General features: G+C 41.9%; 1 protein-coding gene across 1 annotated transcript; it reads left to right on the forward strand.

Annotated features, from left to right (window-relative positions):
• Positions 1–12,385: 12,385 nt before the first annotated feature.
• RPL6 (ribosomal protein L6) lies at positions 12,386–24,406 on the forward strand. Its single transcript, XM_069214809.1, has 6 exons — positions 12,386–15,957; positions 16,055–16,147; positions 16,993–17,136; positions 21,920–21,968; positions 23,623–23,807; positions 24,214–24,406. The coding sequence occupies exons 1-6, from the start codon at positions 15,808–15,810 to the stop codon at positions 24,364–24,366; spliced, it is 774 nt and encodes a 257-aa protein (XP_069070910.1). The 5' UTR covers positions 12,386–15,807; the 3' UTR covers positions 24,367–24,406.
• Positions 24,407–26,987: the final 2,581 nt, after the last annotated feature.

The following is a 26,987-nucleotide window of genomic DNA, read 5'->3' on the forward strand; positions in this document are numbered from 1 at the left end:
AGCCACTCCAATGATCTTACGGGGTTCCAGAAGATACTGAGATGAGGAAGGAGTACACTCTGGATATCGGCGAGACAGAGCATCAGCCAGAATGTTTTGAGATCCAGGAATATATGTGATAAAAAAATCGTACTGACTGAAGAAAAAGGCCCAGCGGGCCTGACGACTATTCTGGCATACAAAATTTCGTAAACATTGTAGGTTACGGTGGTCTGTCCTCACCTCAAATGGTTCCTTGGAACCCATCAGAAACTGTCTCCACTCAAGGCAGGCTGTTTTCAGAGCCAATAATTCCCTTTCCAGTACAGAATAGTGTTGTTCAGCTGTGGAAAGGATATGAGACAAGTAGAAAACAGGATGTTCAAGACCATCATCCTCTTGTCGTTGGAGTAAGACAGCTCCGATGGCTCTCTCAGAAGCATCAGTAACGACTATAAATTGTTTGGTGGTATCTGGATGTCTCAAGATGGGGGCTTGGGTGAAGACTCTCTTTAATTCTTGAAAGGCTGCTTCAGCCGCCTCAGTCCAGACAAACCCTTTCTTTAAATTTTCCTTTTTTAAGGTGTGAGTTATGTGGCTAGTCAGTCTGGCAAAGTCTAGAATGAATTGTCGATAGAAGTTTGCTAACCCTAGGAAACATTGTGTTTCTTTTATGGAAGAAGGAGAAGGCCACTCTAGGATAGCTTGTACCTTTTCTTGATCCATAGCTATGCCAGTGGGACTTAAATGATAGCCCAGATATTTGACTTCCGTCATGTCGAACTCACATTTTTCTGGTTTGCAAAATAGTTGATGAGCACGAAGTCTTTGAAGAACTTGTTTCACATGGGAAGAATGGAGTTCAGGATTTCTAGAATAAATAAGAATATCATCTAGGTAGATCACGACTGTCTGATTCAGAAGGTCTGAAAACACTGAGTCCATAAATCTCTGGAAGATTGCGGGGGCGTTAGTGAGGCCAAACGGCATAACCCTATATTCAAAATGGCCAAATGGAGTCCTGAAAGCTGTCTTCCATTCGTCGCCTTCTTTTATGCGTAAAAGGTGGTAAGCTCCTCGTAAATCTAATTTAGTAAAACGTTGAGCCCCTCTGATAGCTTCTAGTATATCCCTGATGAGAGGCAAAGGATAACGATCTTTAATTGTTATTTTATTCAGACCTCGAAAATCCAGGCAAGGACGAAGATCCTTTGTCTTCTTGGGCACAAAAAAGAGAGGAGCCCCAGCCGGAGACGACGATGGAACAATAAGACCACTCTGTATATTTTCGTCCAGATACTCTTTTAGAACTTCTCTTTCGGGTTCCGTGAGAGAGTACATCCTCCCAAAAGGAACAATTGTGCCGGATTCCAATGGAATAGCACAATCATATTCTCGATGTGGAGGTAGCACAGGTTTCGACGGTTTTTGGAAAACATCCTGAAACTCCAAATAGTGGTCTGGGACCCCTTGGACCGTATTAATGGACATACCAGTGGCACCTTCAGTATCTAAGGATCTTTTCGGAGACCAATACTTGTCGGAAGTAAAACAGTTCTCATGACAAAATTGCGAAGACAAAGAAACTGTCCGGGTTACCCAATTTATATAGGAGTTATGTCTGATGAACCACGGAATTCCAAGAATGATGGTATGGTTGGGGGACGTGATAAGATCGAAGGAAATGTGTTCTTGATGGTTTCCCACCTGTAGACTTAACATCAGGGTAGTGGTGTCTACAGGTCCCGAGGATATCAAGGATCCATCCACGGTATGTACCTGTTCGGGTACTTCTTTTGCTTGTGTAGGAACTTGGTGAGCAGCAGCCCACGTCTTGTCCATGTATATACCACTAGCACCACAATCTAGTAATGCCATAGTCTTTTCTTGACGACCGTCAGGAAGTTGTAACAGGACAGGAAAAATGAACAAGGCGGTTGTATTGTCATTAAAGGAGCTGATGGAAGGTATAGCTGTAGATCCCGTCCCCTCCCTTCTTACAGAGGACGGGAGGTGGCGTTTCCCGAAGGCCTGGGCGGACGTACAGGACAGGTACGAAGCATGTGACCAGCAGAACCACAGTACAGGCACAACCCTCTCTTGCGTCTGTCTTCTCGTTCACTAGCAGAGAGCGGACCTCGGGTAGTATCCACCTGCATGGGTTCCCCTTCGATGTCTCTAGCAGGAGTGCGAGGTTCCTCGGAACGCTGTAGGCAAGCTCGTGAGCTACTTGGCTGGGAAAACCCTCTACTCCTTTTCTTTTCTGATCTCCGTTCCTGAAGACGATATTCGATGGACAGTGCTTGATCCATCAGGCCACGAAGCTCTTCTGCTCTGGTAGAATGTACTAGTTCATCCTTTATTTCTTCTTTGAGTCCTCTACGAAATAAAGTTACCAGAGTACGTTCCACCCAAGTGGTCTCTGCCGCCAGCTGACGAAAACGGGTTATATATTGCAGGACGTCTTGCGAGCCTTGTTGGATGTCACATAGGGCTTCTTCAGCAGAGGCTTCCAATCCAGGACGGCTAAACATCTGTTTGAAGCGACTGACAAAGGTGGAATAGTCCGACAATACCGGGTCGTTGGAGGACACCATCGGGGTTGCCCAGGCCAAGGCTGGACCGGATAAGGCACTGATAAGATAACCCACCTTGGTCCTGTCGTGGGAGAATTGGGTAGGTCGGAAGGCGAAGTACACTGTTAATGCATCCAGGAACTCGCGAAGCTTGGTTGGTTCACCAGAGAAACAAGGGGTGGAAGCGGAGATAGTTGGAACATCACTGGTGCGGAGAGCCAAAGTCTGTCGTAACGCAGCATTTTCATTGCGTAGTTGTTGCAATTCCTGAGCTTGTTGCTGAATCGTGGTCAAAAGAGATTGTTCCGGATCTGCAGCAGCCGCCACTGAGTCATCCATGGTGTTTGAGGACGTCGGAATGGTTGGGCGCTGCAATCTGTCACGACTCACGTGCTGCTTGCGCCTGGAATTTGCAGATCTGGTGGCGTGGATCTTCAATGTTCGACTTTGGCCCAAAAAGGGGCGACTCTTTCTGGTAGCCACGGTGCTGTAGGCAATGGAGACACCAAGAACAGACCGTGCCCTTCAGAAAATAGCGCCAGAGGGAAAAAAACCCTTAGGAAAAGGGGAAAAACCTCCAAACAGGAAGATTCCTGGAAAAAACAAGAACAAACAAACAGGAATCCAAAAGGAGCAAAGGTCAGGAAACACAGAATGCTGAAATCCAGAACCAAAAGGGGAGGAAATCAGGAGCGAAGACACTAACTGAGCAGAAAGTGTTGCAGCGCAAGGAAATGAAGAAAACACAGCCCTTATATACCAAAAGACAGGAAGTGACCCACAGGAAGTAACAGGACACCATATTAGACAGGGAGAGGTACATAGAACAAAACAGAATAGAAACCATAGAGAATAGGGAACAATGAATGCTGGGAAGAGAAAGGTAACCTGGGAAGGGAAGAAGACATAAAAAAAGTACAACAAAAAGACCCCAGAAAGAAGAAAAGAAAGAGGACAAGAAGGAAGAAAGAAGAACAGGTAAGGGGGGTCAGGAGACCCCAGCAAGGCGGTGGAAAACGATAGAGTGAGGCCCCATGCAATGCCTGGGGCCTCGAAAAGTGCATGAAAGGCTGGGGGCGCGCCGCGTTTTAGAAATGCGTTGTGCGGCCCCAGCCGAACGCCCGGCTTGTGCCGAACATTCGGCTCGCGCCGCACCACGCGGCGCGACAGTTAAGGGTATTTTCGAAAAGTGATATGGTCTGTATTGATTAGTTGCTACCATCTCAGTGTATGTATGAAATGTGTGTGTTTGCATCTACTGTAGGAACATCGATCCATGAATTGAAAACTTTGCATTTATAAGGTTTGTGGGCTTTTACCAGAAAGGTAACTCCCCCGTGCCCCTGTGTTAGGAAGTCCCTGTTGAGCCAAATATGGTGTGACAGACTGTCTGCAGTTAACTGCAATGTTAACTATAATCGCCATTTCAAAGAATAGGATTCAGAGAGGGAATTCTATAGTGAGGTGATCCAATTAAATGTTCAAGCTTGTACAACCTACAGGATAAAATAGGGGGTTCCTATTAAGCTGAGGAGGATTAATCCCTAATACCACAGACGTCTCCCAATAAAGGTGAAAAAGGGAGCACTTGGGTACTTAACAACTACTCAGGAGACCCATTAAGTAACTATCTGACCTAGAATGTTGGTGGCGCCATGTTATACAGTCCATGTATACCATCAGGAAATGTTCACTCAATACCTAGCTAGCTCACAGAACCCCATCTGAACTCTTAAACACACCAGAGGCTATTGCAACCTTGAACATGACTATTCACATTCCCAAGGAAATCATAGAAACAGATCTACCCTTTCGTTATCACTCAGAGTACCCAAGATGCGACACAAGAAAAATGCGAAGATGTATTTTAGAGCATTCATTCCAACAATATTCTTGCATTAAAAAAAGATGAGCTGTGATTATTAGGCAAACAAGACAAATCAAGGTAACCAGCATTACAAAAATGGTGAAAAAGATAAACAGGTCAACCATGGTAATGTTATTGTGTTGGTACACTCCTATCTGTTACTACCTACACTATTGAGAGCACAGTGAGAGTACCCTCTGCCAGATCAATTGGGATAGCCCGACCCCTACCTCTCCATACCTGGGCAATATGTTCCGGGAAGCAAGGAAGCCAGTCTGATGTAGCGTAGGCTATTGTCCTGTGTGAGGTAGAGGTCAGGATCAGCATCAGTGTTAGCCAAGCTGCATCTTGGGCACTGTGTGCCATGTTCCAGGGTAATCCCAGCGTAAGTGCTCCTCTGCAGAATGTGGCACAGAGGCAATTTTTATACAAAAAGCACTATTCATGTCACACTGTGCTAGAGGTACAGGCTCGAAGTTATGATATATTTGCAAGTGTGGAGCTGTCTCGACGGACAATCAATATATATATGGCATCCCATTCTGTGTGCTCAGCCTTGGACGGCATACACCGAGTAGATGGCATCAACACTCACAAGAAACAAGCAACATGTACAGTGATTTCTCAGTACATTATCGCGTGAATGAAAAGCCATGTAAAAGGTTATCAGCAGAAAAGAAATGCTAAGCTCAAATGTGCATTTTAAAATGGAGGCACTGCTGCTTTACCACACTTGCCCACAGTGCAAGCGTCTGCGATGGAAAATATCTGTTGTCATTATGCAGTTAGCTTACAGCCAGTCTATTGCTTTCCATTAATTGGCTTTATTGTCTCTTTCCTTTTCCTTTTTCTCATTTGATGGCTTGCTTTGCTCTTCTTGTGGTTGTCGCTCTAATGGAGCATACCCTCTTTGTCATCCTTTTTATTTGCTGTCTTGTGTCCTTCCATTGCTCACTTTTAGGGAACTCCCTTTTTTCATTCAGCAGTCCATGAAAGTGCATGTATTTTCTCGCTCTCTCCCTCGTGGGCTGCTTCTCCTCACATACAGATCTGTTATAACTCTCTCCCTCATTAGCTGCTTCTCTCTCACACCCTTAACCCCTGCACTCTCCATTATATTTCTGCCTCACACACAGCTAGTGCCAGATGATCTGGATAACTCTGTGTCTTATGTTCTCTGGTACAGGGTCTCTAACAGCCTCTATTGCCTTTCCCCACCTCCCATCTCCCTCTGCTGGTCCGAGCACTTTTAGGTACCATTGTTTGCTTTGTTCTCAGGCTCTCTAGCAGCCTACTAGCACTGGTAGTTCATAAAGCACCCTCTTATCCACATGAAGTACAATCTCTGCTCCTCTTGTCTACATAGTGTTCTGAGGACAATAATAAAGGAGAAATCTGGATCAAAGCAAAATATTGATGCTGTACAAGCCCTCCATCCAACCCTGTTTTACTTGCCTTCATTTTGCTGGTAAAGAGCATGCAGTAAACATAATTTACAGTACAAAAGCAGTCCTTTACTCTCCCACTATGCCTTTTCCAGTGTCACCACTAATTATGCTAAACAGAATATGTCCTGGACTAAACAACTGCCACCAGCTAAGAGTATCAAGCAGCCATCACCAGATTGGCTATGAGTACTAGCACAGGATTTTCATGTCTGATACATTGTCCGTGAAGAAGTTTGAGTGACGTCACTGTTTTTTAACTTACTCTACAAACACATAAACACTTTTAAAATGAAGGAACACATATTAAGAACTGCTCAAATCTCAGTTATTTCTCATAAAAGTAATTATATAGGCTGTGAAACAACTTGTTAGTATTGGCCACGAAAATCTCATTGAGGGTTTAGCCACTGCATTCCAAAAGTCACAGGCTCGCCCCGTTCCTAATATATTTATATTTATGCTTTCTGCTTAAGTAGGTAACACAGAATATGTATCTGAAATGTACACTTTTTTGCCAATTAGCTTAAAGACCTCCATAGCAGTGTAATTAAAGCATTGATGAGGTCCGCCAAATTGATCCGAAACCAAGGTGGCTTTACCATGGATAGTGGCAGAAAGTCCACTTAACCAGCAGTTTACACAGGAAGACAGAGCAGTTTCGTGGAAGCAAGCTGCCGTAGCCAAAGGAACCTCCACTTTGGAAATTAGAGGAGGGTAAAAGCACTAAAAGCACGCCAGCGAGAAAGTGACTGAAGAATGGACTCCGCTAATTTGAGAACCACCCATTGTGTTAATAGTTAACATTGGTACTTAAAGGAACATAGCAATGGCAGAAATATGGTATGAAGGGCTACATAAAAACAAGTTGTTATGGAGAGATTTTGCTAAACGTGTCTCATGCCCACAACCAGAGGTCGAAGTGGGCAGAAGAATGACGCTCCCAATTTTCATTAGTTTGGTCAACAAAGTTCCCGTAATTTTTCATAAATAAACTGTTCCTGAATGTTTGAATTCACACTGGTTGAAAAGGGATAAGAAGAATCTATTCTGTGTCAGGGCCGGAGGCTCCAATTATGCTTCTCTTTCTATGCTTTAATATTTTTAGCAGCCAATTAGAAAGAACTTCTTTAACAAACTACATATCCCATGAACCCAACTATAACACATGATCAACCATAGAGACCAGCCCTATAAAACTTTCATGACGGAGAGCCACTTCCTCTTTCTTTGCTGCTCCGCAACCAGTTGAGCCGTTTTACCTTAAGCTCGTTATCCTATTGCCTTATTCATGTCTTTTAATGCGATCGCGTTCATGTGCCCACGTTTATTTAACTGTATTTATCTGTGACTACATTGGGTGCGGCTTGCCGCCCCGCGTTTAGTTGGAGCAGGAGTTATTTGCTTTGGGAGTGAGGACCGCGCGGCCTTGCCACGCAGCCCTCTTTTCATTTCCTATAAGTTGAGGACATGCCTCGGCGTACTCGTGAGCCAGCAGCCATTCCCATTCTGATGCCTGCTTGCCAACTCGAGCGTGCTTAGTTTTCGGAGCTTGATTCTCGAGGCAGTAACCCTGGTGCCTCCAGCCCTTCTGAGGAAGGATTTTAAATTACTAATTTTGAGTTTTTTCCTTGCCATCAAGACCCCATTGCTCCCACTGAACCCCCTGACAGACTGAGCTCTGTCAGGATTGTAAAATATTCAGAGGCTTTTCCCAGATCTGTATTCAGGTGCTCCCTCCACACTCCAACTAATCTTCGACTTGATTTTGGGTTTTAATATATTCGGTACACTCCTCCTAAGCTTCCCCTTGATTCCCTCTGGGGCCCCCCATACCCAGTTGGTGGCCCTGTAATCTGGGTCAGATTGGTTAACAGTTTACCCTTATTTTCATTCTAGTCATGTATGAGGAATATCAGGAGATAGATGAGAGCAATTATTATGACGAAGTACAAACAAGTTCATTTGAACAGAACCTTGTGCATGCGCTGGATGCAGGAGTGCCGCAGATCATTAATGAAGCCTTAGCCAAGGCTATAACTCAGTTGAAGCATCACCTTTATGGGTTTGCTCAGCAGCAGGGTTGGCTTCTTCCCCCACCCCCTGGGGGCATGATTGAAGGGCCTGGAGTCTCTCCCATGACACTACCTTCTAAAGAAATTCACTCAGAAGCTTTAGAGAAACTGGTAGCCTCCTCAACTAGTGAACACCCTTACAGTATGCCTTAAGAATCCCGTGCAGAAGGCCTAACAGAAGACTCTGACGTATCCTTCTCTCAGAGCTCTTCAAAAGATGATACACAACCTCCATGCAAGCGCAAGGCAAAACCCATCATACCTCAGCTAGTAAACAAGCTAAACTTTTAACCTTTGAACCAGGAGAAATTATCCACCCCAGGTCTACTGCTTGGGTACCCCCCTCTGAGGTAGCTGACTATGTGAAGTCTCACATTAGACAAGATTTCGACAAGGAAGTGCGTGAACATTTGAGCTCAGAGTGCCCCAGACCTGAGCTCCCTGACAGGGTTGCAGAGATTCCAGAGGTAGACCCTTCCCTGGTGACTTATTTAAAGAAATATACTAAAGACCCAAAAAAAGGAATCGACAGAGCTTGGAAATCCCGTCAGGATAAGCTCTTAGACTTGTCAGGTCCTTTGTCAAAAATTCTAGAATTGGCCCATAAAGCAAAAGAGTCTAATACTCCGGTGGACACTGAAACCCTTATTAGTTGGGCACAACGTGCAATCTGTCCGTTGGGTAATACCAACTGCGCGATTTCTAATGAACGACACCGTTCTATTTTGATGAAGCTGGACCCAAAATTAGCGGACCTTGCATCCTCCAAAGCGGGCCCAGCAGCACAAGGCCTTTTATTTGGAGCTCCGTTCCTTAAAGAACTCTCTAAATTCGTCGCCACTTTTTCCAACCTAGATAAGGCTCAGGGTTCAATTAAGAGAGCACTATGCCTAATTTTTGCACCGGCTGGATGCTTCACGGGGTGAGCGTTCAGCTGCGGTTACCAAAACTCATCCGGAGACAGCTTCCAAGGCCACAGAGGTAGAGGTGGCTATCAAGACCAATCTTCCACTTTCTACCCTTGAAGATGGTCCTTCAGAGGGCGTTTCCGTAGAGGAAGATTCAGGGGTGCGGCTTCCACCATCCAGGACTCCTCTCCTTCAGGTGAGAATTATTTTGTGGGCAGAGGTTTCTTTGGGGGTCACACTTATCTATTTTACCACAATTGGCAAAGGATATCCAACGATCCTTGTTGGAATCTGTTCTAGGTTTCAAGATAGCATTCTTTCAGACTCCCCAGCAGTTAACCTTCCCCAACACGATGTATTTTTTCCAGTTAGATCGGATTTTCATTCAAAAAGAGGTTCTTTCTCTTCTATCAAAGAATGCAATAAAAGAAACTGATCTTCATTCCAGGAGGTTTGTAAGCCCCATCTTTCTGGTCGACAAGAAGGGAGGTGGATCTAGGTTAGTACTCAATTAGAGGGAATTCAACCAGTGGATTCTTTACCGCCATTTCAAAATGGAGGGGATTCATTTGCTACGAGACATCCTTCGGATAGGAGATTGGATGGTACGTTTAGATTTGAAGGTTGCTTACCTATCCATTCCTATCTTTCCTCCCCACAGACGCTTCCTCCAATTTCGGTGGGAAGGAAAGATTTACGAATTCAAGGTTCTCCCCTTCGGTCTTTCGTCAGCTCTGTGGTGCTTCACGAAGCTGATGAGGCTGGTAGTCAAATCTCTAAGATCCAGGGGTGTTCCTCTTATCATTTACCTGGACGACATAATAATTCTGTCCCAGTCTCCTCAAACAACAGTTATTCATCTGGAATGGCCAATCTCTCTCCTTCAGGAATTAGGGTGTGTCATCAATGTCCAAAAATCCATCCTGACACCTACACAATCTATAGAATTCCTAGGCTTCTTAGTGGATTCTCCTTCGGCCCAATTGATTCTTCCTCCTTTGAAAGTGAAGAGCATCAAGAGAGAATTGAGACTAGCCTTGTCCAAGATGAATGTATCCTTGAGGTCTCTGCCTCGACTAGTAGGACTTCTAGCCTCTTCTATACAGGCAATTTTCCCGGGTCCTCTACACTACAGGTCCCTCCAATGCCTGAAGATCATGCACCTGAACAAGGTCTTGTCCTATTCCCAATTAGTTCCCCTATCAGAAGAAGTGAGAATGGAAATCTCTTTGTGGTTAACACCGATGGAAGCATGGAACTGCAGGGCCATCTCCCGCTCCTCCCCGGACCTAGTCATAGAGGGGGATGCCAGTCTGTGGGGTTGGGGTGCACGGCAGTTGCGGCCAAATCTCCACGGGGGGTCATTGGTCCCAGAAGGAACTATCGCTTCATATCAATTGCCTGGAACTCTTAGCGGGATCCTTTGCAATTCACAGCTTTACAGCGGGCAAAGGGAAATGCGGCATTCTTCTCCGTATGGACAATGTTTCAGCGGTTCGCTATGTGAACAAGCTGGGAGGGGTGCGATCCAAATTACTGATGGAAATTGCCAAGGACTTTTAGCATTTTTGTCTACAGACTCACATTTCGATTTCGGCGGAGTACCTTCCGGGTCAACGGAATGTGATGGCAGATTGGCACTCCCAACATTTGAAGGATGCCAGCGATTGGAGATTGCATCCACGAGTTTTCAGAGCCATCATGCGGAAGAAGGGCCCTTGCAATGTCGACCTATTCGCTTCACGATTGAACACTCAACTTCCGACTTATTTCAGTTTGCGTCTAGACCCAGGAGCGAGAGCGACGGATGCTTTCCTCCAGGACTGTATCCCATTCCTCTCCTATGCATTTCCTCCGTTCGTGATGATTCCCAGGGTCATAGCACATCTTCAGAGACAAGAAGCAGAAATGGTGTTGATCTCCCCGTATTGGAGAGCCCAACCCTGGTTTCCCATCATTATGGAACTGGCATGTGCCCCTCCCAGTCTCTTGCCCTGGTGTTGGAACCTACTCCTGGACCCAGTGGGGTCTCCTCATCCTCTGATTCCATCAGGACAGCTGTCTCTCCTAGCATGGCGACTTTCAGGCAAAGCTGGAGTCTCCCAGGCCTTTTGAAGAAAGCTCAAGAATTCATCAATCAATCCTGGGCCCCCAGTACTCATAAACGTTATGCCTCAGCTTGGAGGCGCTGGTGTAGTTTGTGTAATTCACGGAGTCCAGCCGACGTAATGGTATATTGCTTTCAAAAATCTGACATCGCAGGAAAAAGTTACAGAGTAAAACGTGGAGAAAAATTGCTGTTTTTTTCACCTCAATTTCAATATTTTTTTATTTCAGCTGTTATTTTCTGTAGGAAACACTTGTAGGATCTCCACAAATGACCCCTTGCTGAATTCAGAATGTTTTCTACTTTTTAGAAATGTTTAGCTTTCTGGGATCCAGCATTGGTTTCTCACCCATTTTGGTCACTAACTGGAAGGAGGCTGAAAGCACAAAAAATAGTAAAAATGGGGTATGTCCAGTAAAATGTCAAAATTGTATTGAAAAATTGGGTTTTCCAATTCAAGTCTGCCTGTTCCTGAAAGCTGGGAAGATGGTGATCTTGCCACCGCAAACCCTTTGTTGGTGCCAATTTCAGGGGAAAAAACACGAGCTGGCTTCTGCAGCCCTTTTTTCCCATTTAAAAAAAAAAAAAGAAAATTCACTGTTTTTTGGCTAATTTCTTGGTCTCCTTCAGGGGAACCCACATAGTCTGGGTACCTCTAGAATCCCTAGGATGTTGGGAAAAAAAGGACGCAAATTTGGCGTGGGTAGCTTATGTGAACAAAAAGTTCTGAGGGTCTAAGTGCGAACTGCCCCAAATAGCCAAAAAAAGGCTCGGCAAAGGAGGGGGAAAAGGCCTGGCAGCGAAGGGGTTAACATCTGAACTGTAAAGACGTTTCCAGGAGAAATAAGCTTTGATTCTTGGTCAATTAATATCCTGTTTTAATACCTCTGCGTTCTATTTTTAACTTGATTTGCAGTTTTGGAGCACGTATTTGTGATCTACACTGCCATTAAAGTAAGAATATTGAGATAAAAGCTTACCTTCCAGTTCATCCAGAGAGGCACAGAAATAAGTATGACTTTTCCAAGCTTTAGGATCCTATCCTTTCCCGTATTTAAAAGCCATGCAACATTCAGCAATAAAAACGATCTTAATTACCCCAGACCTATTGACATTGCCATTGCTTGTTTTGTTTGTCCTTATAACCAATGATGGTGAGCAACACGCATTGCCAGAGCCAAAATGTCTGCCACTGCCTTCCTAAAGCGAGATCTAGTGACTTTGCGAACGAATACTATATTTCTGTGGGGAAAGAACACATGGCATATTTGTTTAACCTGGTGCGGCATGAAAATGATAGCTCTTGCTGTTGAGGAAAGTTGGTGCGCCCGGGGTCTGTAAACTACATATCCCACAAGGCTGTGCGCCGGAACTGATGTCACGGCGTACTCTTATACGTCCGTGGCCCGGATGTTAATTCTTTTTCCCATCAGCAAAGGTAAGAATGGCGGAACCTGGATTTGTATGCGTTAAGAAGTTCATTTTTATCCGTTGTAATCCTCTTTCAGAGGTCCCGGTCCACGGTTTAGCGGCTCACTGGTAGGCTGCAATCACCATGGAAGAGTTACAAAGCTAAGAATTATACGGAGTTGTGGCTCGCTGGGATAGTATTATCGGAAGGCGGCAGGGCTGACGCTGGGGACAGAGGGACTGACATTCGACTGCTTAGTGCAGTCAAATTAGGGCACTGGGCGGCTGCCTAGGACTGTTCCTCAAAATACCACGTTGCCAGTCATGGTCTTATATCGTTCGATATATTTATTGAGTGTATTATGCCGGCCTATTCAATGAAAGCGAAGTAGGATTACAAGTCCTAGAGCGCATAGGTTGTCTAATGCAAAGCGAGGACTCGAAATCGGGGTTTCTCAGTACCTGCTTGGGCGTAGTGAGTTCTTCACTCTAAATAGAGGAAACGTTTTTGTGGTGTTTGTCCGTCCCCTTTCTTACTTTCAGGTTCTGCTGAAGTCCCAGATGGGGCTCCGCCACATGTGGAAATATAATCATCAGTTGATGCTAGTTGTCAGTGCAGCGAGACTGTTAATTTAACTTTTCTGGGCTGCTAAGTGTATACTCCTGTTTTGCGGTCTTAATAATAAAAAATTAAATGCGCACGAATTGCTATTGGCTTAAACGCAATTCTAGTTTAAGATGTCACACGTGATAGGCCATTTTTCATTTGTGAAATTGTTCTTTGGCAATGTTGTTTGTAACAACAATTTCAGTGTAGTTTTACGTCATAGCACTGGGTGGATGAGTGTGTAGTTATGTATACGAGAAATGCCATTATTTGACCATGTAACACGTCGCGTGTAATGTATTTCTCTTAAATCCCAATTTGGAGATGTCTACTTTAAAAAAAAAAAAAAAAGTATTTAAAGTGCCGCTAACAGTAAGCAACATCGAACTGAATATTTACATTTTTGTTCACCATTAATTGCGGAGAGTAGTGAGGGCCATTGCATTCTTTGAAAATCAGCAGCATTGGCTGACTGGCTTATGTGTTAATTAGTACATCAGACCCATAATTTATAGATTTCACAAAAAAAGCTTTTTTTTAGCTGAAAGGAATGCTTGGAAATTCTCTGCATGTTTTGCATTCTGTTTTTATGTATCAAACCCTTTAGTTGGGTTTTGATACAAAAACATGGTGGTGCAGCTGTAACGAAACCGCATTGTTTTGATGTATACCGTTCACGTTACATTAGCGATGTTTTCAAAACCACAGTGCCACACCACTAGTGGCAGGGGATAGAGCCTTCCATACGGGGCAAGGTGCAATGGCTTGTACCCTTCTTATAACACGGCTAGCCGTTTTTGCCCACTGCTCCGGCCACCAGCCCATACATTACCACTAGGGAATAGTTTATCACGCTTCCCCCGAGCCTCATATTTTCTGAGACTTGCGGGCAGCCCAGTGCCTTGTATCTCAGATTTTCGGCCCTCATATACCAGTTCAAATTCGACTCCCATGCGTGTATGTTTTTATTTTTTTGTCGTATAATTTAGATAACTTTATGGTCTAAGTTGGTTCTGTCGTATAATCCTAGTAGCCCCCAAGTCTGGTAAAGCTTAGTGTTTTGGGGGCTGTCGTGCTACTGTAGATGGATTTATATAATTCTTACTATTTCTGAGGCATTGCAGTTCTTTATGCCACGGGTCAGTGAGCTCTAGAACAGGTTAATCTTGTGGTCTCCACGAGACCGTTCCCGGCATTTGTTTTTTTGTGGTAGATCAAATATTAGGATGATCATTTGGTGAGTGCATGTCAGTGCAGATGTTGAGATAAATAGATGAGCCAGAGGAGATGAGGAATTGGTATGTTGTAGTGATGTGAATTGAATTTTCAAGGAAAGGGTTGATCTTTGAAATGAGGTGTGGGTAGTGTGCGGGAACACACTGGAGATGTCTTTTTATACCAGTGGGCTGTGTGAAATAAAAACGACCTAGCATCTAAAATGCACATTTTTTTCACCAAGCAAAAGTTTAATTTTCCCTACCCTAGAAATGGTTCAGCAGCCCGTCGTCATTCAACCTTGTGTTGTGTGTTTATAATTATTGTTTTTCTTTTTTGTGTGGGGGGGTTAATTTCAATATTCATTGTAATTCAAGTAATTGTTCGTGATTTGCAGTTCATGTACCAGCACAAGTTACTTCAGTGCTTTTCTTGTGATCAGTTAGACTAGGAACCTCAGCCAATTTGACTTGCTTTCTGGAGGTAGACTCTTGTTCTCTGCTGTCTGCTTATCTTTGCTTTTACAGGGTAGAGTTAGAATGCCATCTCTAGCAACGTAAGTGGGAACTACTAAGAAAGAGCCTTAGCACACTGTAGTCCTTTTTTTTAAATAACTTTCTTGGTTTCAGACCTGACCTTGGAGATCGTACATGGTGCTCAGTATACTTTACCTTGGCGTTGAGACATATATTGTATTTGTTGCTGCATTCAATAATAAATTACTTAGTTAATACCAAAGTGACAGACCAAGATGTTGTGAAACTTTAAGGCTTTATTTTGGGCAGGCTGTGACTGGTTTGGCTGTTAATTTGCAGGTTGTTTTTCTGATAAATACTTTGAATCTAGAAATGTAGAAGTTCTCAAAATCCAAGAAACTTAATGGGGTGACTTATCTGTTGTGAACTCTGCAGAACCCCTTTGCGTAGTCTTAACACAATACCTTAACAGACGAATGGATATGAAGTTTTTTTTATGGTATCAGTTTTATTTGTCGTACTTATTACATGTAAACAAAAAAAATTGCTTTAGTTACGCAGTCAGGTGGCACACTATTCAGGAAGTTGTTCCTGGTTGGAATAAGAATTTGGCCTAAGTGAGCGTACTTCTGGTGTAGTGCATGATTGGCAGTCATTTCAGTTATTGTTGCTGCACTTGTGAACGGAAGAAAGGAGAGGTTAGTTTACGCGTAATTGTGCCATACATCGTTGTGAAATACTTGTTTCTGATTCTGTGGTGGGCATTCTTAAAGTCCCTCGGTATCCATACCCGTCAAGTGATGGATACATGTTAAATGGTGAAGTAACATGGTTGTTGCCAGAGTTGTCCATTGTTGAAACACCGTGTTTTGATCTGTTTGTTAAATTACGAGCTGCCCCTTTATACTCTTTTAATGTGTAAAGAGTGAAGTTAGTTTAAGAACCCTGATTTAAGTGGATTAGCCTTTGAATTTGCTGTTTGGAATTCTCTGAAAGCTGTTCCTGAATCACATATGAAAGTAATTGAGGCATTTAGGACCATCTTTCACCTCATGTAATATGAACATTGGCTTACCAACTTATGCAAATCAAGCACTGTGGATGCAAACATTCATGAAAAACTCTAACTTTATTTTTGTTAGATGGCAGACGAGCAAAAGGCAAAGAAGACCAAAAAGCATCATGCCAGCCGCAACCCGGTTCTGGCCCGTGGTATTGGGAAATATTCCCGATCAGCGATGTATGCCAGAAAAGCAATGTACAAGCGCAAGTACACTGCCACAGAAACAAAGGTAAGAGGTGGTGGTTGTATTAAAAAAAAAAAAAAAAGTACTGTGCGCATTTAGCTTTACCTAGTAGGAATTAATAGGAAGTTGTTTTTGCTTCTAGATTGAGAAGAAGGCAAGAGCGCCAGGAACTATTTCAAAGCCAGTTGGTGGAGACAAGAATGGAGGCACCCGTATGGTTAAGCTTCGTAAAATGGTAAACACAAGATTTTCAATGCTGCTTTATTCGCTATTTTATGTCTTCAGATATATTACGTGTTTTTCTGGAGGAATTTCCAACCTTTGCCTGATATAGTTTGGATGAACACCCTTAAAACGTTCTGCGATTTGAATACCCCTGTAACCTTTTGATATCTACACTATTTGCTCTTTACTGATGTTCACTTCCTAGCACTGGCGTTAACTACCTTCTAGTTTTAACATGCCCACCTCCAAAAATATTTGAATTAATCATAGTCTTTTGTGCATCGTTTTAAGTCCTGTCAAAAATGTAACTTTGAACTGTTTCACTTGAAGGCCCCCCTTCGCATTACTGATTGAGTAATCATTTGAGATTTAGCTTACATCATAAATGCCAAGTATCCAAACGTTTTGGGTACCCTTTTGCTCTGTACATAACTTGGAACTTGATAACATCTGTTCTCCAAATTGCCATTGTTGGGGCTAAGCAGAACAGATACTAACACTCGATAAAACATGCCCACTAGTAGTATCCTAACTGACTTTCAAAAGGCGATTCCCTCCTTTCATAGCTTATGACTTGCAGCCGATCAGAATGTAATGAAATATAATCAGATCTCTTATGATACTGTCCTCTTTAAGTGAAAGTGTTGTTAAAGCTGTTGAGAAACCTTTGGTAGCACAATATTTCTTCTTTGATACCCACGTGTGAGTCTCATTGTAAAACTATAACATCAGTTGGGTGGGAAAATGACGTGTAATGTTCTAGTTTTGTGACAAGCTCAGTGAATGAAAAAGTGGGTTTAAAAGCTCATTTATACCGAGAGGAATGCTTCAAACTTATTTTTTCCTCATTTCCAGCCACGATACTATCCAACTGAGGATGTACCCCGCAAGCTGCTGAGTCATGGCAAAAAGCCTTTCTCCCAGCACAAACGCAAGCTGCGCCCCTCCATAACTCCTGGCACAGTTTTGATTCTTCTTAATGGCCGTCACAGAGGAAAGGTAATAATTTAACAACTACTTCTGATTGTTTATTCGTTTGTTATTGAATCAAATTTTTAAGCAGGGTAAAATAGTCTCCGCAGTAGACTTGCATGTCAGTATAACTCTAAAGCGGTATGTAAGTCCTGGGACCTCTACAACTGGCCACTAGTGTGTTAGGAAATAATGTTTAATCCTCGAGCTTCCATCGCCCGCATGCATGCTAATCATACTAAAGCGGTGATTTGACGTTAAAATGTTGGGTTGCTCTTCCCCTCATTTGATAAATTGTTTTATGGAAGTCATATTGTAAATGAGTGTGGGCGTGGGTAGTGGGTGGTTGAGGATACTGGGCGGGTTGTAGAGTTGTATTGTCTGCTTGCATACAGTCTATGAAAGGTTACTGAATATCATAAATTCCACCATAGTTATTGCGTATGGTGGAATTGCCTTCAAATTAAATAACCATACATCTTTTTCCATCATGCATTTGAATCACTTTTTTTGTGGTCTCTTTTGAGTTGTGTAACATCTCCCGTTGCAGTCTGATTTAATTGACACGTAAGCGGATGCGCTTTTTTTTAATTTTTTTTATAGCTCCCTTTTATCCACAAATTGTTCTGCTCACTTCTAGGTAACACATGTCCCTTTTTATTTGTATTACTCAAGTGAGAACCCCACTTAAATCAAAACAATATTCTGCTGTATCACATTCTAAGTATATTCCTGTCAATGCTTTCTTGACAGCAGCTGCTTACAATGGTGTAACATTATTAGTGTTTAATGTTTTAGGAAAAATGTCAGTGAACCTGGTTCATACTGGGATGGGCATGGAGCTATTTTTCCTAAAAATGAAATGCCTAGCATTAGAATATTTGCCCTAGTGTTAAATGATTCAATCGAGTATTTCTGCTATAGTTCTTTATAAACTTTATATGTAGTGTAACAAAGTATTCAAACATTGTCTTGAGTTTAATATACATGAATTAAAAAAATTAAGTGTTAGCGCCCATTATATTTATAATGGTCTTGACACCTTCTCCCCAAGTGTCTGTTACTTAAGTCAAGTACTTTGACTCACATCTATACAGGAGCAGCAGCACATTAATAGGTCTCCAGTGTAAAAGGGTCTTCGCAGCTAGAATACTTTTCTGGATTCATGTGCCTGCATAATTGCATTTTCTAGTTATGTTTAGAAATGTAAGACTGGTTAAAAAAAAAAAAAGTCTTACTGTAGGTGGGTTTTGACAAAGATGAGGCCTGATAGTAATGTTGGTTGTAAGCCCACAACCCCCCAGTATGTGACCATGATTACAAATAATTCTCACTGTTTGCTCTTAAGGTGTGTTGAGTGACGATTGTGGGCTTAGTCCGTAACTGTCTGCTCTTGCTTTGACATCCACCTATAGCAAGAAGAATCTTAGACTTCCATATTAACCACTAGATTGCAGTATTTAAAACTAGGGGCCTGATTGCCTTCTTGGTGGATGTGATTCCGTCGCAAACATGACGGATATCCCATCTGCTGTATTACATGTTCCAATATATTCTATGCAACTTGTAACACGGCAGACAGGATATCCATCACATTTGTGACAAGAGTATCCTACCTGCCAAGATCGTAATCGGGCCCTAAATCTGTTCCTTTTCTTCCAGTCCTGCACAGCATATCATTCCAGAAAAACGTTGTTCAAACTTTAGGTCCGGAGTAGATCTTTTTTTATTAAAGTACGAGCAATAAATAAAGATGCCTTTAAATTCTGTGAAACTTCTCACATTTGCCAGTGCTTCAAAGACCGTAGCCAAATTTCAGGCTAAGTCATCTGGCAAATTGCTGTAGTGCTGGTGTTTAATTTCCTTTCTCTGAATGAAAATGAAGATGAGTTTGTAAGGTGAATTATGTGGCAGTCTTGTTAAAGTACAAGGAATGTAGAAGCAAAAACATTCAGCGGTTAAAAAACTTTTTTAATATATATATAATTCTGAAGTGTGCTGGTAACATTTTAGTATGATCTAAGCAAGTCAAGACACTTTACTTGGTCGTACCTAAATGATAAATATTCATAGAAACCCTTATTATAGGCTATAATTTGTGCAGTTTTATCAAACTGTCCAGAATTAGTGGCCAATTCAATAACGAAAGTGCTGTCTCAAATAACAATGCACTACCACATGATTTAGTTGCATTTAAGTCTCCTTCTACATTGGATGTAGATGGGTGGTGAAAGTTCCATTCTAAACCAGCATATGCAATGTAGTAGGTCTCACATTTGCTGGAGTTAGAGCTATTGGCATTGTAAATTAATTACTGGACTTTTCTTGCCACATAATTTGATCAGTCCTGCCTCATAATGTTCTTTTCCTGCTATATAATTCCAGTGGCCCTGCATTTAACTAAAGCACTGCTGTTTACCTTCCTCCTCTATCTGCAGCAAAAATTGAAAATGTTGTCATTTAGCATCCTAATTTACATCTGCCATGCTAATTCCAATAGAATACCACTTTCACCACCTCATCAGAGTAGCTGGCTGGCTAACACAATTCCCCAAAAAAAGACACAAGACCGCTGCAGAGGAGAAATAAATTAGAAGGGTCACCCAAACATATCCAATGTTCAGTCAGTGTAAAAAGGATGTTAAGTTGGCCTGAATTACGGTCATAATTGTAATGAGATGTATATTAAAACATATACAATTATCATTTAAACCTTTTATCAGAAATCAACTTTTGGTGTTAGACTGTAATGCTCAAAGCTGCCCCTAGAGGGCACTATAACAAAAATCATTTGGAAGAAACATGGTCATGTACCATATTGTTAGACCCTGGAGGGCATAACCCCATGAAAAAAAAAAAAAACTGAGAACGTAATGCAGTGTAACCCTTAGAGGGCATTTTAGGGCCAGCCGTCTTATTGCAATGATGTTATAAACATGGCCTTTGAAACACATTTTTAAACATTCTAGTTATAAGGAAGCTTAAAATACATTGCGTGGCGTTAGGGGTTATTTTTGAGTCCCCATTAACAGTGTGGGGACCCAGAGATGATAGACACAACATTGTGGTCAGTGTTTTGAAGGTGGTCCCTTTAAACTAGGACCACCACAGGCTGAGTTATGAGTGAAAATGTTTTGTAAAAGTAATTCCCGCAAAGCATTGTGGGGCGAGTATCCGTGCCATGAATATTGTAATATGTTGATCTGACTGTAATGCTTAAATCAGCCCCTATAGAACACCACAGTGAAAATAGCATTTGTAAGAAACATGGCCGTCCAGCTATATAATTAGCCTATAGAGGGCATAACCACACAGAAAGAAAATTGCAATAAATAATGCAATGTAACCATATATGTAGCCCCTAGAGGGCATAGTGTGTTGCATATTTTAAGGGGGGTGGCAGGCCTATACCAATGATGTTTCAAATAAGGTCCTTAAAAGACAAACTAGTCCCAGCTGGAAAACACAAGTTCCAGCCTTGAATGCTTAAAAAGACACTGAATGGTGGGATGGGTTATTATTTTAGGTTTCCCACTAACCTTGTGTGGGGACCCAGAGTTGACCTAGACAGAGTGTGTCATGCTGAACGTGTTTCTGGTGGTTCTATTGTCTTGGGACCACCACAGGTTGAGTTATGGGCAAAAATGTTGTGAAAAAATATTGCATGCAAATAGTTATGGGTCGCTTTTTTCCCCGAGTTCAGTGAATACAGTGGGCGAGCCACTTTCACTTTGAGGATTTCTGTTTTGTGTAAAGCCACAAGAAATTACCCTGATTAGGTAACTGAACAATGTTACAAGCACTTCAGTACAGTTGATCGAGTTCACCCTGTTGTGCCTGTTTGTTCTGTGAGCGCCGTGGTCGCCATGCAGTATTGGAGGGGAGAGCTAAAAAAAAATAGTTTGCCACTCTGAAGTATATCGGCAATCGCGCAATAATTAATGTAACAGTGGCAGTCTGCAAGACGTGACAAACTGCCTCCAGGCGGGACAAATGTAAGCAATTACCAATGAATGATATGGAGTGATTTTATTTAATTTTAAAGGCAAGCCCACAAATGAGTGAAAGTGGGTATGATTAAAAGCACACAATACTTATAACCGCTCAAAGCACTTGCATGCTCGATCTAAAAATGGGTTGTGGTTCTAACAAGTTTGACCTTTTTTGATCTGGAAGATCCTGCAAAACAATAATTAAAGGTAAAGTAGCTGGTTTCTTCTGAGTTTGAGCCAGTAGCATGCATTTTAGAAAGATTTAAGGATTTCAGACAAGCACGTGTAAAATATACAAGAAATTGTTATTTTATCTGTTAACCTGAGTTCATTGCGTACTGGGCCTCCCTACGGCTTGCTGTGGTAAATTGGTGGGTAAGAACAAGGAGCCATGTCAGACCACTCGTAACTCATCTAAAACGTTTAGTTCTCATCATTGTGCAAGTGTGTCCCTGTGAGGACTGTTGAAACCCAGTGTACAGTACTTCAACTTTTTCTGCAGCTTGACCTCACTTGTTCAAAAAAGGAATCAACTTTTCTTTGCCATAGAAACAGGAAAAGACATGTCTCCGAGGTTCAAAGGGTCAACATAACTACCAACCTAACTTTTAAAGCACACAACCAAGCGAAAACGAATTTAAGGGAGGCAGTAACAAACATTTCCATAGGTCTGCATTTATGTGCAAGACTATTGGTTTTTGTATGCTAATTGAGCAGTTCGTGATTGGTGTGGAGAAAGCGCATTTTTCGAGTTAATTCATTGTGCTTTCTGAAATGAGCAATAACAGTTTTTTTCTATTTTGTTTTTTTTAATGCAGCGTGTGATGTTTTTGAAGCAGCTTGCATCTGGTTTGCTCCTTGTAACAGGTAAGAAACAAGTTACTTGGCAACAGTAATCGGTATATATTTTTATCGTTTATTACATAGCATTCTCCCCCCACCCCGAACTGCTTGAATTGTTTTCACAAAACATTTCGGCAGAAAATGAGCACCGAGACATAGCCTTTTTTCCTTCCTAATTAAGACTTCTGAACTAATTTGCTTTATTTGTGGAGCTGTACATTGCTTTGTCAACATTTGTCTTTTAGTTAAACATAACAAATGGCGTACCAAATATGCCTGTAATGGCTTTTGAACAAAGAAAGGCCCTTTTGTCCGTCTTGCATATACTGTACTAAAAGGCAACACTTGCGTTTGCTGTGTGCTCATCTGCTTTCCTACCATGAGTTTTTACTGTGCTAACTGATCGTCCTTTTCTCCCTTACACTATGCAAGCATGAATTGTAGTGAGGATGTCGGTATTGGTACCATTGCACTTGAACGTACTTATCACTTCAGTGTAGATATTATATAATGTACTGGCAACTTCTAACATTTGGATCTGTTAGGATAAATGGAATACGCTATCTACCTTTACGGTTGAATTAGTACTCCCTTATTGGAGTAACACTATCTAGGATCCATTTAGGAGCAACAGATGGTGGGTGCAATATTATATCCACCAAAGAGCGACTAGGCCCACCTTTTAAAAGCACCGTTAAACTACCAAAGGGGTACTAATATGGAATCATCTCAAATGATAGTCCACCACCTCATTGGAATCACCGAGGCATGTTGGTGGAGTAGGATAGTGTCTTGTCCTGGATTCCCTCCATCCCCAAATGTGAAAGAGGCAAATTAAGACATAGTTTAACCCCTCAATCCTTTGTCTGGATACCTTTTTGGAAGAAGGGGTGGGAGTTGAGTAGTAGCAAAGGCTGGTTGGAGAGATTGTAAAGGGGGAGGGAGAAAGTGCTCATGAGAGAAGTCTGTGATGTCACTTGGAAGTGGGCCTGACTTGGCCCAGCTTTTTATGTCGGGGAGATAAATGGGCAGTAGCTGTACTCTGCAAGAGTTTCCTGATTCAGATCTATGGTGAAGGGCGGACTCCTCTGCCAAAAACTCCAGAACTGGGATTAATGTCTTGCACCGTCATATGGAATTAAAAATAGCTGCTGTCATTTTGTGTTAAGCAGTTGAACACTAAAAACAAGCGACTACTAACTCCACATAGTGCTCCAGTCATTTTAAAGGATGAATAAATGTGCACAAGAGGTTATATTTGGGGACGGGAGGAACATTAAATCAGTGCTGATGGAAGCACTGTGTAGCTCTGCTACGCAGACTTCGCCCAGAGGAACTAATTCACAAAAGTTGACTGGATGGGTTTGATTTGTGTAAACTGGTTTGTCCTGTATATTGTTTTGACAATAGTATTAGTTAACTTGGAAACACCTCTCCAAACAATAGGAGGTTCACAATCTATCATAAATGGAGCACGGTTCGGGCATTACATTATTTTCAGTAATGATAGGTTGAAACATTTTTGTTATGGCATCTAAAATGCATCCATCCTAACATGTTCTAGTTTAGTTTATTCTATCATGGTTGATCCGTGTGTCAAATTGTCATTCTGCTGAAGTATCAATTGATCTTTGCTAAAACCATAGTATTTTTATTTTTTTCGTACTCCCACCATTAGGTCCATTGGTTATAAATCGCATTCCACTGCGAAGAGCTCACCAGAAATTCGTCATTGCCACTTCAACCAAGATTGACATCTCTTCAGTAAAAATCCCTAAACATCTCACAGACTCCTACTTCAAAAAGAAGAAGTTGCGCAAACCCAAGCACCAGGAGGGGGAAATCTTTGACACAGAGAAAGAAGTAAGAATATAGATTTAATGTGTTTTACACCCCCCACCCCTTGTTAAAGTGTTTTTTTTTTTTTTTTGGTGAATTGTCGCTTTTCATGTGCATTCTTGGACAATATAGTGAGGCAAATGTTCTTAATTGTTAACACTTACATTGTTATGGTTTTATTGCCATTTTCCCTATTATGGTAGTGACAACTTTTTTTTTTTTTTAAACCGCATTGTATATTCCTTTTATGGAATTATGGCATACTAAAGTTGTGACTTCTTGTGGCACTTTGAGATGTGAAAAGCATGTGGATGTGATGAAAAGCTGCAAGTGGCTTCTTGAGCAGTTACGACCTCCTCCTACCCATGCTGCTTAAAATCAATACTTAGTAGGATGCTTGTTAATATATATTTTTCTTTAACCCCTACAGAAATATGAGGTAACGGAGCAGCGCAAAAATGACCAGAAGCTAGTGGATTCTCAACTTTTGCCTCTCATCAAGAAAGAGCCCCAACTGCGCGGTTACTTGAGAGCTACGTTTTGTCTAGCCAATGGAGTTTATCCACACAAACTGGTTTTCTAACTGGTTAGAAAATTGCTCATTAAAAAAAAAACATTCTTAAGCCGTGATTGTTTTCTTTGTTGCTGTATTTAATACTTCAACTAGCACCAATGTGCAGACCCCAAATCATGTGCATTAAGTACTTTTCTCTCCAGGGATGTTTTCTAAAAATGTTCCTGATAGATTTTCTTGCTGGCAGGAAGAGCTTTGTTGTGGTGTGTGTGGTTTTTTTTTTTTTAATAATACCTTATACCGTACCAAAAACTCCTATTCAGATGTTCCTCCAACACATTTCTGCACAGTACCATTGTGGTGTCTTTAAAACCTCATCCAGGCTTCTATGCAAAACTATTGCAGAAATCTATATCTCCACAAATCTGTCACCACATACAATTTCTGAAGTCTGGTTTAAACTTTCTGTTCCAAAGCTTCCTGCAAATCATCATCTTATATCATCTTTGCAAAGACCATCTTAAGTTTCCATCTGAAAACCTCTTTGCTCAGTTCAGCATAGCCTAATTCAGGTGTCCTCTAGTAAGCCTTTTATAACCCGTAAAAACCCATCCAGGTAACCTTCAAAACAGATTGTGTACCATTGACAACCACATTACCTTTCAAACCCTGATCAAGCACCCTTCTAAAAGGGCAGCTCCAGTCTCTGTTCTTGAAATCTGCCCACCATCCCTTCTGGAAACCCCCATCCGGTTCAATTTAGAAAGTTCAATCTATCTGCTATTGTTTATAAGCAATCCAATCATAAAATCTCACTTTGTATGCCCTCTTGAAATCTCACTTGCCTCTAAAAATTCATATACCATCTACTCAATGTGAGCCATATAAATCCTTGTAGCTAACTTACCCCTACTTTCAATCATACTTCCTGCTCTGAAGTAGTGAATATTCAGGGTTGCACAAAAACGCAGGCACTACTGAAGTTAAAATCCAGGAAGAGTCAATAAAAGGAAGGATTAAGGCTTTGGCTAGGCTGCCACAGAGACAAAGGCAAGTTGGACCTGCTGCTGTTAAGTGCTCTTCTAAGGCACATTGAGTCATTAGTATTGCATAGCACGTCAGGTGCATGAAAGTAGTGGCACAAAACGTACACATTGAGCTAACATGAGTGGGAAAACTAGCAGTCTTGGAAGACTGACGTCAACTTGGCATAATTACTTCATGTTGCTCCTTGTACAACTAATATGTGTGTGTGTATGTTCTATGGCATGTGCAGCTGCAGATATTATTCATATCTCTTCCAACACCTAGTGTCGGGCTCGGAGTTTTACAAGTTGGTTTTTCGTCAAAGTTTTTTCAGAGACATGGGATCGAGTGACTACCCACCCCCACCAAAAAACAGGGTGTGCGTGCCCCACAGTTCGAAGACCACTGCTCTGAGGCTTACATTCCTTGAATTGAGTGAGCAGATTATCTTTGCAAATAAAGGTGCACATGTGGGGAATACTGCCCAAGTTCCCTAAAGTAATTAGGCAAACAGCCTCAGTTTGCAACTTGCCCCATAATCAATATTATTGAAAAAGGATACAGAACACAATACCCTATGATTATTTTAACTTTTTTTTTTTTTTTAGTATAAGGATATATACACTTCAATATGTACCAAATTACTGCAGACAATGTAGTGCACAGAAGGGGAACATATATATATTTTTGAGATAGACCACTTAGTAAATACGATCATTCCATGATGTTATTGGAAATGTTGGAATTCTGTTTGAATAACAATTTCTTCATTTTTAAGGATGTATGGTATCACCAGTTGGTCGAGACTGCAATGGCAAGCTGCTTTGCTCCAAGTTATGCTGGGATCTTTATGGGTTGGTGGGAGGCTATACAGGTGTGGGTGGAGGAAAAAGAGATATGGACCAGATATTTCAATCTGGGCAAGATACATAGATGATCTTTTAATTATTTGGGAGGGTACGCAACAAGAATTGGATGAATTTTTGGAACATATTTCCTGGAATACTTTGAATAAAAAATTTACCACAAAGGTACATCTCACAAGAATAGTGTTTCTTGATGTGTTACTAGAAGTAGGGGAAATGAGACTACAGACCAAGTTATACCGAAAGAGCACAGCGGAGAATAGTATTCTGCATGCAAACAGTCACCAACCCACCAATTTGAAGTGGAGTATCCCTTATGGTGAATTGCTCAGGGCTAGAAGGAACTGTAGCACCCTTAAAGCCTACAAAGAGGAGGAAGGCAGAATGATTAACAGGTGCAACTTCTTTTTGCAGTCCAAAAGGGGACTGAAAGACTAATTTGGTATAAAAACAGGGGTCACAACTGTTTGGTCAGCACCAGCCTCGTTTGGTGGATGTATCAGATTTTAAGTTTTGTTGTCAGAGATATGTGTTCGGTGGCATGTGTAGCTGCAGATACACATGCTGTGCACTGTTCCTGCCATCTAGTGTTGGGCTCGGAGTGTTACAAGTTGTTTTTCTTCGAAGAAGTTTTTTCGAGTCACAGGACCGAGTGACTCCTCCTTTCGGCTCCATTGGGCATGGACTCCATCTTAGATTGTTTTCCTTCCGCCATCGGGTTCGAGCGTGTTCCTCTTCGCTCAGGTTATTCGATTTGGAAAAAATAAAACGCCAAAAATCGTCGGTTTTGAACCATCT

The sequence above is a fragment of the Pleurodeles waltl genome, chromosome 11 (assembly GCF_031143425.1).
Source record: "Pleurodeles waltl isolate 20211129_DDA chromosome 11, aPleWal1.hap1.20221129, whole genome shotgun sequence".
Lineage (NCBI taxonomy): Eukaryota > Metazoa > Chordata > Amphibia > Caudata > Salamandridae > Pleurodeles > Pleurodeles waltl.

Coding starts and splice junctions, on each gene's coding strand:
- RPL6 (XM_069214809.1), top strand. CDS start 15,808: ATGGCAGACGAGCAAAAGGCAAAGAAGACCAAAAAGCATCATGCCAGC. Junction 17,137..21,919: donor ATGGCCGTCACAGAGGAAAG/GTAATAATTTAA, acceptor TTTTTAATGCAG/CGTGTGATGTTTTTGAAGCA. Junction 23,808..24,213: donor TCTTTGACACAGAGAAAGAA/GTAAGAATATAG, acceptor TAACCCCTACAG/AAATATGAGGTAACGGAGCA.